The sequence below is a fragment of the Diaphorina citri genome, unplaced genomic scaffold (assembly GCF_000475195.1).
Source record: "Diaphorina citri unplaced genomic scaffold, Diaci psyllid genome assembly version 1.1 scaffold716, whole genome shotgun sequence".
In the NCBI taxonomy this organism is placed as follows: Eukaryota; Metazoa; Arthropoda; class Insecta; order Hemiptera; family Psyllidae; genus Diaphorina; species Diaphorina citri.
Window position 1 is genome coordinate 75,405 of NW_007378149.1, and position 13,477 is coordinate 88,881.

General features: G+C 41.4%; 1 protein-coding gene and 1 long non-coding RNA gene across 3 annotated transcripts; both read right to left on the reverse strand.

Annotated features, from left to right (window-relative positions):
* Positions 1-6,055: 6,055 nt before the first annotated feature.
* LOC113468369 lies at positions 6,056-7,170 on the reverse strand. Its single transcript, XR_003392141.1, has 2 exons — positions 7,113-7,170; positions 6,056-6,804 (listed from the first exon to the last, which is right to left on the reverse strand). It is a non-coding gene; the product is annotated as an uncharacterized LOC113468369 (long non-coding RNA).
* An 861-nt stretch (positions 7,171-8,031) lies between these two features.
* Positions 8,032-9,125, reverse strand: LOC103511453 (ataxin-3-like). 2 transcript variants are annotated; one of them, XM_026825209.1, is made up of 3 exons: positions 9,010-9,125; positions 8,659-8,760; positions 8,032-8,352 (listed from the first exon to the last, which is right to left on the reverse strand). In XM_026825209.1, exons 2-3 carry the CDS (start codon positions 8,680-8,682, stop codon positions 8,047-8,049), a joined length of 330 nt encoding a protein of 109 aa, XP_026681010.1. In that variant the 5' UTR covers positions 8,683-8,760; positions 9,010-9,125; the 3' UTR covers positions 8,032-8,046. The 2 variants fall into 2 exon arrangements, with proteins under 2 accessions (XP_026681010.1, XP_008474397.1); XM_008476175.3 differs by lacking the exon at positions 8,659-8,760 and having other exon boundaries at positions 8,908-9,125.
* Between the last annotated feature and the right edge of the window lie 4,352 nt (positions 9,126-13,477).

The window sequence follows — 13,477 nt, forward strand, 5'->3', positions numbered from 1 at the left end:
GAGAGAGGGAACTGTAACTGCTAAGGTCTTCTCGTCCCGAAATAGAGAAGGAAGACAGGAGAGGAGAAAGTCAGCCATTCCGAAAACCAACAGTATCCGTTCAGGATAAAATCCGCCCCGGGTGGGAATCGTAATCACGACTTAGCGCTTACAAGGCAGACACGCTACCAACCAAGCTAACTAGGCTGGCTAAGGGGCTCTTTAATCCTATTTCATTCCCTAATTTTTCATTTTTCAGTCCTGGATCACGGCTATGTGTTCGACAAGGACAGGGACACTTGTGTTAAGCTGATGGAGACCGACTCCGATATGAGCCATCTTCTAAAGTAATAGGTATTATTCTTGTCACTGGTGTTTGTGAGGCTTGTTTGGCACTTGACATGGAGTTCTGATGACCAAAAGGTGAAGACTGGGATTGGGTATTAATTCGAGTTTCATTGGAAGTGTCATAATTACTTGAAGGTTGTGTTTGAGTTTGACTGTCCCTCAGGGCTTGAGATTGGTTATTCCTCGAGTCTTGAGTCTGGGTTTGACTATCCCGCAAAACTAGAGTTGGATGACTTGAAATTTGAGTTTGGGTGTGACTGTCCCTCAAGGTTCTATGGTCACTGACAGACTGGGTTTGGTAAGCACCGGACAAACTCCCTCCACTTGCCGCATCTTCTAAAGTAATAGGTATGATTCTTGTCACTGGTGTGTGTGAGGCTTGTTTGGCACTTGACATGGAGTTTTGATGACCAAAAGGTGAAGACTGGGATTGGGTATTAATTCGAGTTTCATTGGAAGCGTCATAATTACTTGAAGGTTGTGTTTGAGTTTGACTGTCCCTCAGGGCTTGAGATTGGTTATTCCTCAAGTCCTGAGTCTGGGTTTGACTATCCCGCAAAACTAGAGTTGGATGACTTGAAAATTGAGTTTGGGTGTGACTGTCCCTCAAGGTTCTATGGTCACTGACAGACTGGGTTTGGTAAGCACCGGACAAACTCCCTCCACTTGCCGCATTCCTATTGAGAGTCCTCTCGCTTCCCGGAGAAGTTGGGGTTGGAGGAAGGGGCTGTCCAAACTCGTCCAACCCAAGGCTTAGATTGAGGGCTCGTTGAATTTCGGCCTCTTCTTCGGAATCAACTGAGTTTCTATTGGATGGTGTGGCTCGGGAGCTCTGGCTGTGACTCGTACTAGGGTTGGATAGAGGTGAGGTTGAGGTACCTAAGGACAGTAAAATAGAACCAAACTGTTCTGTAACAAAAAGTTTTTTTTTTCATCCTAGGAATAGTTTAACAGTTTGTTTCCAGACCTCATGTGCTAATAAGGGGTTAAAGTTAAGAAGTTACCACTTTGATAGAATTCAAATCAGTCAATGAAAAACCGAAAAACTCCGACGTTCGAGCATTAACGCAGTCTAACTCTTGTCTAAACTAAAACTACTTTGAACAGCTTGACCCTTCAAGGATTCCTCATAAGACATTCTTCCTCCTCTCTTTCCAGACTTCACAAGGTCAGATTACATCCCGTCCAATCAGCAGCCGGGCCTCGACCCCAACCCCTTCTGTTCGGTTCTGGAGATAACAGGCCACTGGCACCGCGTCCCCTGTAACCACGGTCACTACATGAGCCTCTGCGAAGTCCCCGCCTTCTACACCCTCTTCAAACATGGCAGCCTGCCCACCCACTTCCCCTTCAATGACCCCCTGCCTCCGTCTATATCATTCCCCACCGTCAGCTTTCCCTCTTACGACGCGATCACCCCTCCAACGTTCCCTGGACATTACCCTCCCACCTTTATTCCATCCCCTCCGTCCTATTTCCCAGGTGACACTCCGTCCCAGCCTCCTGCACAGTTTCCACCGTCCAATTATCCATACGGGGGATTCACGCCTCCTTCATTTCCTCCACCAAATTATCCTCCCTTTCCTTCGCCGCCTTTCCCGACCTTTCCGCCTGGAAGCTACTCGCCGTATGGTCCACGATTTCCTTCAGGATACCCAGGTGTTCCGAGCCCATCGCCTCAATACCCTCCTCCTCAACCACCTTCAACCTCTCCACCATTTAGTACCGCCCCAACACCTCCTTTTCCCCCACCCAGTTATCCAACCTATGGGAGTCCAATACCTCCAACAACGCCTCTAACGCCTTATCCCACCTACGCTACTCCACCTCCCAGCACAGTTCCTTCAACTGTCCCTCCTTATCCACCATCCATTTCACCTCCTTCATATCCTTCTCCTTTAACCCCGCCTCCAACTTCTCCAGCCACTTATCCATCTTATGGTCAGCCAGGTCCTGGAACGTTCCCTTCTCCATCCGTTCCATACCCGACACCTCCCTATCCGCCTCAAACACCTCCGCCATTCCCTCCACCAACCCAGGCTCCCTATCCTCAAACCTCACCTCCAACTTTCCCGTCCTACCCCACATCTCGTCCTCACATTCTCCGCAATTCCCTCCACCAACCCAGGCTCCCTATCCTCCAACCTCACTTCCAACTTTCCCGTCTTACCCCACATCTCGTCCTCACATTTACTACACACTACCACCAGTGCCACCTAAAGAGGCTCCTCGAGGATCCTTTTATCCTTCACCGCTTCCGCCATTCCCTCCACCAACCCAGGCTCCCTATCCTCAAACCTCACCTCCAACTTTCCCGTCCTACCCCACATCTCGTCCTCACATTTACTACACACTACCACCAGTGCCACCTAAAGAGGCTCCTCGAGGATCCTTTTATCCTTCACCGCCTCAAGGACAACCTCCCTTCCGACCTTCGTACAGCAAACCCTTCCCGCTTCCTGACCACCGGACACCTCAACCGCCCATTTATTACCACCCCCTTCAACCGCAGTACCCGCAGAATAGACCGAGCGACCCGCGCCACCAACCTCCTCCAGTGCCTCAGAGGCCTCCGGATGACTGTAACTGTCATGTGACCAGTCCTCCACTGGTGGTCTCCACATTCCCACCCGCTATCGACCCTTACTTCCCTCCTCTTCTCATCTATCATCCAGGCTATCAACCACAGCCTCCGGGAAGTTATGGTCAACCGCAGCCTCCGGGAAGTTATGGGCAACCACAGCCTCCGGGAAGTTACGGTCAACCACAGCCTCCGGGAAGTTACGGTCAACCACAGCCTCCGGGAAGTTACGGTCAACCACAGCCTCCGGGAAGTTATGGTCAACCACAGCCTCCGGGAAGTTATGGTCAACCACAGCCTCCGGGAAGTTACGGTCAACCACAGCCTCCGGGAAGTTACGGTCAACCACAGCCTCCGGGAAGTTATGGTCAACCACAGCCTCCGGGAAGTCTCCCAACGCCTCCCTACAAAGGCTATGTCCCTCCTGCTGCCCATCCCACGAACATCCCGTACCCAACTCTACTATGGGTTGTACTCGTCACTCGTACAATATTTGCCTTGTAGGAAAAGGATCTTCCATTGTGTCATCGTTCCTGTCCTCGAGATGTGAATATGTGACATCCACTAATGTTTTTAATTCAAGAGGGGTTTAGTTTGGTAAAAGTTCTACCCCTGCTTTTGTTTTACGCTTTTTTTACTTTTTGTATCTATCAAAGAACAGACCTCGTTAATAATAATGGACTTTTCATAATATGTATTAATGCTCACGGATGTTCACAGAAAAACAAACGTAAGATAACTTTCTAAAAAATTAATCATGTTATATTTGGTCAACTAAATAAAAAATAACAACACGATCCAAAAGGAAATTTCTTCTTAGATTTTGGGCCTTTGGGATCCTCCTGAATGATTTGTTCAGTTTTGGTTAACTTTGCCAAGGATTTACCAATTGCATTTTGAGTCTAATCTACATTCTACTATTTAGTACCAATAGTTACTATCTTACTATACTAAACCACTTGTATTGTTTGATTTTTCAGAGCAAGCATCCAAACCTTTGGACCAACATTACCAATTGCATTTTGAGTCTAATCTACATTCTACTCTTTAGTACCAATAGTTACTATCTTACTATACTAAACCACTTGTATTGTTTGATTTTTCAGAGCAAGCATCCAAACCTTTGGACCAACAAACGACCGCTAGTTCTCGATGATGTAGGCTGAGTTGCTTCCCCGAGAAGGTAAAACCTGTACATGTTATTGAATCTTGACAGTTTTGGACTGGAGAGCAAAACACTCATTTCATATGGGGAAGTCCATCAAAAGTTGTCTTCAGCCCATTTAGCTCTGACAGTTTTAATCCCTTGAAAGGTATCCAGAATCCAATATCAACTCTAAGAGTTTCACCTCAAGGTAGTATGTATTGAAATTCCTAACTCAAAATACCTATGACGACCATGATCTGAGTTTAAACTTGGTATATTTCAACCGACTGGATTTTCAGCTATCTGAGCAGTTTTTAAATTTTCGCTGATGAGAAGAGGGTGTAACCAATTTTAAACTCAGCTTGTGGTACTGCTCATAGGCAACTCGTAAGAGTTTCACCTCAAGGTAGTATGTATACTTAAAATTCCTAACTAAAAATACGTATGACGACCATGATCTGAGTTTAAACTTGGTATATTTCAACCGACTGGACTTTCAGCTATCTGAGCAGTTTTTAAATTTTCGCTGATGAGAAGAGGGTGTAACCAATTTTAAACTCAGCTTGTGGTACTGCTCATAGGTCGCACATCTAATGAGGGACACACCACGGGATAGGCGTGCTACAACGAAGACTCTAAACTCTACTAAACAGTTCATCGCCACGAAATTAAAAGGCCATACCCATAACTCATAATATTAATTATTATGGGTAATGGAAAAAACTTTGTGGCTTGTAACTGTAGAAGACCATAGGCAAGTAGGTGATCTTTCTCGCTTGACTGTTACACACTGTACGGAAATACATATGACTTCCATGTCCCAGGAAACTGGTAAGCAATCATGTTGGAATATTCATGTTTCTCAACATTAGTCCGGAGGCGACATAAGACTCGTGTGGTCTGTGTCGTAGTGTGCTCCTCATCAGATCTTAGGCGAAGAGAGAGAGACAATACTCACCACTGTATAACTGCTAAGGTTTTTACTTTCCTTATCCTATAGGAAGGAAAGTAATGTAATCGGGTCAAATTTTCGATGGTCAGTTTTTAGTGCCAGAACACGTTTTAAGGTCCCTAGAGCCTAAATCCAAAGTTTCAGCCATTGGTCCGTGTGTCTGTCTGTCTGTCTGTCCTTGTCTGTCTGGAAACAAAATATCTCGAGAACGGTAAAAGCTAGAGACTTGAAATTTGGTATGTAGATGTCAAATGTGACAAGGATGCGACACGAAACTTCGTTGTATAAAAGTGCGACTCTTGAGTGGAGCTTAACTAATTTTAGGACTGTTTGCTATTACACCCAAGACTCAAAGTAAGCTCTTTTTGTACGACAAGAAGGTAACCACTAGGCGAGTTGTTGTATAAAAGTGCGACTCTTGAGTGGAACTTAACTAATTTTAGGACTGTTTGCTATTACACCCAAGACTCAAAGTAAGCTCTTTTTGTACGACAAGAAGGTAACCACTAGGCGAGTACTATTACACCTAAGACTCAAACCACTAGGCGAGTTTTAATGCCCAATTTTCAAACACTATTATGCTCAATTTTCAAACACATCGGGTGACATGGGGATTAAATTCCATGCCTGGGACCGGGTTTGAATCCGGGCTAGGCGAGTTTTAATGCCCAATTTTCAAACACTATTATGCTCAATTTTCAAACACATCGGGTGACATGGGGATTAAATTCCATGCCTGGGACCGGGATTGAATCCGGGCTCTCCTGTTTACTCAACCCGTCCTTTGGGGCTGGTCGGCCCCTACACCTAAGCCTCAGTTTGGGCTTTTTGTGTGTGTCTCCTGTTTACTAGTCGAGTGTCTTGACCATTACACCATCACACCTATGTAACGTGCTTCTGAAGCGTGTGGTTACATATTGATATCTGACCATTACACCATCACACCTATGTAACGTGCTTCTGAAGCGTGTGGTTACATATTGATATCAATAATTTTTAACTAAAGATTGTAAAAATTTGAGATATACGAAAGGAAAAATCAGTTCCATCAACAGTAATGTAGAAAAAAATAAACTCTTAAAACTGTGTAATTAACAATTGAATGTGTTAAACTAAACAATAAAGAACGATACAATGTGTATTAAAAAATAACTTTGTTAGTTTTCTTTTTTTAGGACTAAATAAGATAAACCTATTGTTATATAAACGTAGTCGTACTTAAGAATCAAAATCACATTCAGTAAGCTTAGGAAACTTATAAGTAGGACGTGATAAGTGCTTTATAAAAGTAATATGTACATATCTTATATTAATGCCAGGAAATCTCATCATGGTTGAGTGCACCTAAGCAATTTTATTGGTTAAATATAACCAATCAAATTGCCTACAAGCTGAGTTTAAAATTGGTTCAAGTTACACCCTCTTCTCATCAGCGAAAATTTAAAAACTGCTCAGATAGCTGAAAATCCAGTCAGTTGAAATATACCAAGTTTAAACTCAGATCATGGTCGTCATACGTATTTTGAGTTAGGAATTTCAATACATACTACCTTGAGGTGAAACTCTTAGAGTTGATTGGATTCTGGATACCTTTCAAGGGATTAAAACTGTCAGAGCTAAATGGGCTGAAGCCAACTATTGATAGACTTCCCCATATGAAATGAGTGTTTTGCTCTCCAGTCCAAAACTGTCAAGATTCAATAACATGTACAGGTTTTACCTTCTCGGGGAAGCAACTCAGCCTACATCATCGAGAACTAGCGGTTGTTTGTTGGTCCAAAGGTTTGGATGCTTGCTCTGAAAAATCAAACAATACAAGTGGTGGTTTAGTAGTTATAGTAAGATAGTAACTATTGGTACTAAATAGTAGAATGTAGATTAGACTCAAAATGCAATTGGCGAATGTCCTCTATATCCTTGGCAAAGTTAACCAAAATTGAACAAATCATTCAGGAGGATCCCAAAGGCCCAAAATCTAAGAAGAAATTTCCTTTTGAGTCAAATGCCATCAAAATTCGAGTCAGTGCAGAACAGACAAACTAGGTAAATGAAATCAGCGAGTTCAAACTCAGACAACACCTGATTTATTCACCAGACTTACATACCTGTCAGAAAAGGTTCCATGCTCAGTCTAATGGCGTTCTGAAGCTCGTCCATACTGTTTTTTAATCCTATTTCATTCCCTAATTTTTCATTTTTTAAACTTCATTTTTCAGTCCTGGATCACGGCTATGTGTTCGACAAGGACAGGGACACTTGTGTTAAGCTGATGGAGACCGACTCCGATATGAGTCAGGGTGACATCGTGTGCACAAGACAAAATGGCCGCCTTCTGTCTCTAACTGGTCCGTCTAGTCAGGAGTTGGGGGTGAAACTCATGATATCGGCCCGACAAAGACCGCAGTATGTGTGGACAGGAGGGGGAGACCCGTGGGGGTGGAAGTCAGGTAAAGAAAAAGCGAAAAACTCCGTTTAGTTTTAAGAGTCTCTGACACGTTAGCGAAAAACTCCGTCTCCGAAAAAAAAAAACGGGCGTTGATTGCTTCGAACTCTTGAAGTTCCCGCGCCTCCCTGCAAGCTTGATAAACAGGGATGAAAAGGGGCCTATTATGGGGGAAAACTAGAGTCCATCTTGAGAAGGGACATAATTTTGACATACGTTCGAGCATTAACGCAGTCTAACTCTTGTCTAAACTAAAACTACTTTGAACAGCTTGACCCTTCAAGGATTCCTCATAAGACATTCTTAGGAGAGCTTTTGATACCTATTCTCTGGAGATGTTGGTATAGATAGTTGTGCCCCGTGAGAAGTTGAAAATGAGTGACAGATGCCTTCCTAGGTAATTAGAATGATGTCTGGGTTTTCAACAAGCGCCTGCCATTTCTTCCCTTGACTTTCTGCATGAATCCAGGCGTTGTGATTTTCTTTACTTCAGGATTTCACAAGTCTCTTAGTTGAATTGAAAGAAGGCCAACAAAAGCATTATAATGTAAGTAAATATTATAAAATCCCAAGTAGTGTTGATGCCTAGGTTATACTCACTCAGGACCTTCCCTTGCTTGAATAGCCTTTGGGTCACTGCTAGAATATGGCACCAATTCCAATCCCCAAACTTCCAAAGCACTGCTGATGACTTGAACGGAGAAGAAGCCACTGTCATCCATGTTTCCCGAGGGTTGCTTGATGAATTTCTGATACTCGTCTGATTCCTCGCCACACTCTGCCATCCTCATCCGTTCTTCATCATCCATTCTCTGACCGAGAGATGCTAAGTCAACAGGAGTGAAGTAGGAACCTTGCAGAAGTGCATTCAAGCAATGTTGGGCACACAGGCATCCTTCTTGCTGGAAGGAAAAGAAAGAGAGGTATCATTCTACATGTTTAGTATCTAGGGGCTTGGTTAAAGACATACAGTAAGACCCTAGATGAGCAGATAATTAGGTACCTACATTCCTGTTTACAGGAAATACACCAATGGCTTGTTTTGATATCACAAATTACACCAGGGCAGAATCAAGTCATTTCAAAATAAGGCCTAAATCAAGGGATATTAAACTACGGTAGATGAGCGTCTGGATGGGGGACTCCAAACAGAGTGACTACCTGTTGATCTTGAAAAAGAGGTGAAAGAAATGTTCATAGGTACATACCCTTTCATGTAATATCAGATCCATTATTGCCACAGGGGGAAAGCAGAAAGCTCGTCTCAAAATCAAGAGTTCATTTATCACTTTAGTACTTATTTTCTTGATGTTCTCGCTTCCAAGACATTTTAAAATAAGGCCTAAATCAAGGGATATTAAACAACAGTAGATGAGCATCTGGATGGGGGACTCCAAACAGAGTGACTACCTGTTGATCCTGAAAAAGAGGTGAAAGAAATTTTCATAGGTACATACCCTTTCATGTAATATCAGATCCATGATTGCCACAGGGGGAAAGCAGAAAGCTCGTCTCAAAATCAAGAGTTCATTTATCACTTTAGTACTTATTTTCTTGATGTTCTCGCTTCTAGGAATTCAGAACTAAACAGAAAGTAGAAAACCCAACTATCATAAGGCTAAAGTTTCAATTTCAGGCAAAAAATACAAAAACCAGAAAATAACTTACACTTGACTAGTCTTTAGTCTCAGGCCGTGGTTATGAACAGGGCCATCGTAGGACATCGTCGGACTTTTTGCGTGTAAAGTTGGCGGGAAATTCGAATTTTTGACACAAGTCACAAGTCTGCCTTTTCCCTTTTCCTTTTTTGGAATGTTGAAAAAAATAGTTCAAGGAGGTCGGATTGTCGGAAAACAGAAGACCTAAAAAAAGTGCAGCCAGTGTAAAAAATCGGACTCTTTCATTTTTCAAGAAAAACTTGGCAACAGTGTAAAAAAAATCCGTCTTCGTATCGAGCGTTTTGATTGGTCGCTCAGAAATGAAAGAAAAACAACAACGGAGGGGAGAAAATGGAGAAATCCATGAAAACAACATGGCGGCAGATCATCAGTGCTGTGCAGAATCGCGGTGAGTCTGTAAATATCATACGTTTTCACACTATGAAATGAAAAAAATGTTTCGTAATTTCTCCACTAGATGTCGTCATGTTTGTTGAATTTCCAATTTTTACCCCCACTCCTGACGCAGAGTGAACGCCGCATCGATGCGGCGTAGGAATGAAAAACAGACCTAGTGTAAAAATCGGACTCTTTCATTTTTCAAGAAAAACTTGGCAACAGTGTCGAAAAAATCCGTCTTCGTATCGAGCGTTTTGATTGGTCGCTCAGAAATGAAAGAAAAACAACAACGGAGGGGAGAAATCCATGAAAACAACACAAACCTCCCTTCCAAGGCAGAACGTACATTGTGAAAGGCGTTCAGGCTTATGAGATTCCAACCCTACACAAACATCACGGCTGGGATAAGGAATACAGAGGTTGGGAGCGAGATTACAACATCAACGGAAGGTCTGTTGATAACGCTAGTTACACCGGTGTGGGTAATACGGTGGAGGCTGGATTGAGGAATGCAAGTGACACTGGGAATACAGCCCCGATTCAAACCAAGAATCACAACGAGGCAAAGTTCGTCTACAGTCAAAACTACGTTAGCGACACCCACAATCCAACCCATACCCACAATCCAGCCCACGTGGATAAAGACGTCAATGGAGGAACCATTAAATTCCATGGCAACCCTAATAACAGTACCATTCAGAATACGTCTTCGTATCGAGCGTTTTGATTGGTCGCTCAGAAATGAAAGAAAAACAACAACGGAGGGGAGAAATCCATGAAAACAACATGGCGGCAGATCATCAGTGCTGTGCAGAATCGCGGTGAGTCTGTAAATATCATACGTTTTCACACTCTTTTTATGTTAATTTAAAGTTTTAGTTATTAAAATTTAATCATTTAATGCCTTAAATTTCAATAATCGTTTACATTTTGACTGCAATCAACTTACTTTTTTAGTTTTTATTTAAGAGTTTTTAGTAAAAGGAAGACCTCGTTAAGTTCTAGTCATACAAGCAAACCTTTTACAATGTCATACAAAACTGCTCTATGATGGAGTACCTACATCCAAATTTTTTATTTTAATTAAAAATCAAACGTACATTTGAATTGCATTTAAGTAATTACTCAGTTTTTTATTCCTGGGAAGTGAATCCTCTATCTAATAAGATCAAATTGAATTCAAAGAGGTGAGTGCTCTTCTTTCCAATTTATGGGTTGTCTGGTAAAATTTAATCAATACCTCTCTCTACCTTCATCACAATACCTACACAGGAAAAAGGGCAAAAAAAAGGATGTCAATCTTTTTTTTATATCTGCCTTCATTTTTCAGTTTATTCTATGTACTTATGAATAATATTAATACCTTTTTGATTAGCATTTGTATGCAGGATGTCTGCAGTTTTTTTATGAATTATTTTTCAAATCACTTGCATGACTTCTTATTTTTATGTGTGCCTCTTCTTTTGTAGGTCCTGTAGTAAGATATTCATTTGCATGCCAGGTACTTTGTGCTTGAAGAGAGCTGGTTATATCCATAATTATTGGAAATAATAAATCATCACTCAGCCAAAAAGGATATGTAGGTACTTACAGATAGTAAAAGAAAACTTCAGACCAGGAAGTTCTTATTACTCTTTTCAAATACTTCAAAGGTAACTATGCAGAAGTCATGTCCGTGGAAGAGAAAAGCTCCTTTTTGTATTTAACCTAACCCTATAATAACACTAATCACTGCTTTAATTGTGAAAACTCCTTCTTGCATTTAACCTAACCCTATAATAAAACTGGTCACTGCTTGTTTGTGCCAGTTCCTGTGGTAGCAATCTAGCAATATTCCACGGACGTGACTTGTGCACAAGTATGTATTTCAAAACACATTCATGATTGATCTCACACAACTTTTGTTTTTCTTATAAGATCAGAACTTTTTAAAATCCAATGCATTTTGTTTTACTACAAAGTTTAGGTACCTTCAGGTCTATACCAAGTTTGGTACTTGTGCAGAAGTCACGTCCATGGAATATTACTACCAAAGGAACTGGCATAAACAAGCAGTGATTAGTATTATTATAGGGTTAGGTTAAATACAAAAAAGAGCTTTCTTTTCCACGGACGTGACTTTTGCATAATTACTGTGATGGTAAGGTATAAATCTCCGTTACAGAAAAGTCTTGGGGGGTTTCAGCGAGCAAAAGGTTATGAGCACAGTCTCAAGCCAGTTGCATCACAATTGGTTCACTCCACTGTTCAGTGAACCGTAGACATCACTGAATCCCTCATTGATTGAGTCCACAATCTAATGTGAAAATGATCCTTTGGCGATATGTTAGACAAACATCATCAAAAACAGACTAGCAGTTAGGTAGTTAAAGTAGAACAAAGAATTCTAGATTGCAAGCCTCCCTCTCAATCTAGGTCAACTATGAAGTTTCCTTCAATGTGTTTTATTGAGAGTTTGTGTAAAATAAACAATCATTAATTTAACTGGACTATAATTTTTTCCCCCAATTTGAGTAGGTAAGATTTAACTTGATTTTTTAAATTATGTAGTCTGTTTATCTTCCAAGTTGATGAAAATTCCTACAACTCACTAAAAAACTTACCCACCCCTAAGTTTGCTAACAGGTTCATAAGTTTTAAAATGTTCTTTGACCTAGGAGCATGCTTGATTGAGTAAGTAGGTAAGAATTAACTTGATTTTTTAAATTATGTAGTCTGTTTATCTTCCAAATTGATGAAAATTCCTACTTACAACTCACTAAAAAACTTACCCACCCCTAAGTTTGCTAACAGGTTCATAAGTTTTAAAATGTTCTTTGACCTAGGAGCATGCTTGAACACTATGCCTGAACAGTTTCTGAGTACCCTCAGAGGTTAAAAAGGTTCCAGGGAGGAGACTTATTTAAGCTTGCAATATTTTTTTTTCTTTGGACTTACCTACCTTTCTTTGTGTACAATAGTGTACCTATCTAAAGAAAAAGAAGTGATTTTTTTATTTACATAAAATATTTAAGTACCTACTTACATATCTAAAACCTAAAACTAGGTTGTCTAATTTTGGTAAGGTTACAGATGTACGCTTGCATTTTCCTAGAGGAAACAAAACCATTATGTTGTTGTTTACAAATGTCGGTACATTGACCATTAGGCCATTTTCCTACGCATGTCCCAGTATTTTTCTACAATGGAACTGCTGGCTTCCAAGGCTGGACAGGAATTTAGGTGTGCTTGGTTCATGGGAGGGTTAAGGGAACATAAAGCAGATTGAACCATTGGTTGCCCAACTTTCTGACCGTGAGCCAGTGTTGTTTGAAGTTGCAGATGTACGCTTGCATTTTCCTAGAGGAAACAAAACTATTATGTTGTTGTTGTTTACAAATGTTGGTACATTGACCATTAGGCCATTTTCCTATGCATGTCCCAATATTTTTCTACAATGGAACTGCTGGCTTCCAAGGCTGGACAGGAATTTAGGTGTGCTTGGTTCATGGGAGGGTTAAGGGAACATAAAGGACAGTTAGGAGAGTTTTTGATACCTATTCTATGGAGATGTTGGTATAGATAGTTGTGCCCCGTTAGAAGTTGGAAATGAGCGACAGATGCCTTCCTAGGTAAATTAGGAATGATGTCTGGGTTTTCAACAAGCACCTGCCATTTCTTCCCTTGACTTTCTGCACGAATCCAGGCGTTGTGATTTTCTTTACTTCAGGATTTCACAAGTCTCTTAGTTGAATTGAAAGAAGGCCGCCAAAACCATTATAATGTAAGTAAATATTATAAAATCCCAAGTAGTGTTGATGCCTAGGTTATACTCACTCAGGACTTTCCCTTGCTTGAATAGCCTTGGGGTCACTGCTAGAATATGGCACCAATTCTAATCCCCAAACTTCCAAAGCACTGCTGATGACTTGAACGGAGAAGAAGCCACTGTCATCCATGTTTCCCGAGGGTTGCTTGATGAATTCCCTTG

Excerpts from the sequence above, each read along its gene's own strand:
- LOC103511453 (XM_026825209.1), bottom strand. The coding sequence starts at position 8,682 with ATGGATCTGATATTACATGAAAGG. Across the intron at positions 8,353-8,658 it reads ATCTGATATTACATGAAAGG|CAAGAAGGATGCCTGTGTGC; the intron begins GTATGTACCTAT and ends TTTTCCTTCCAG.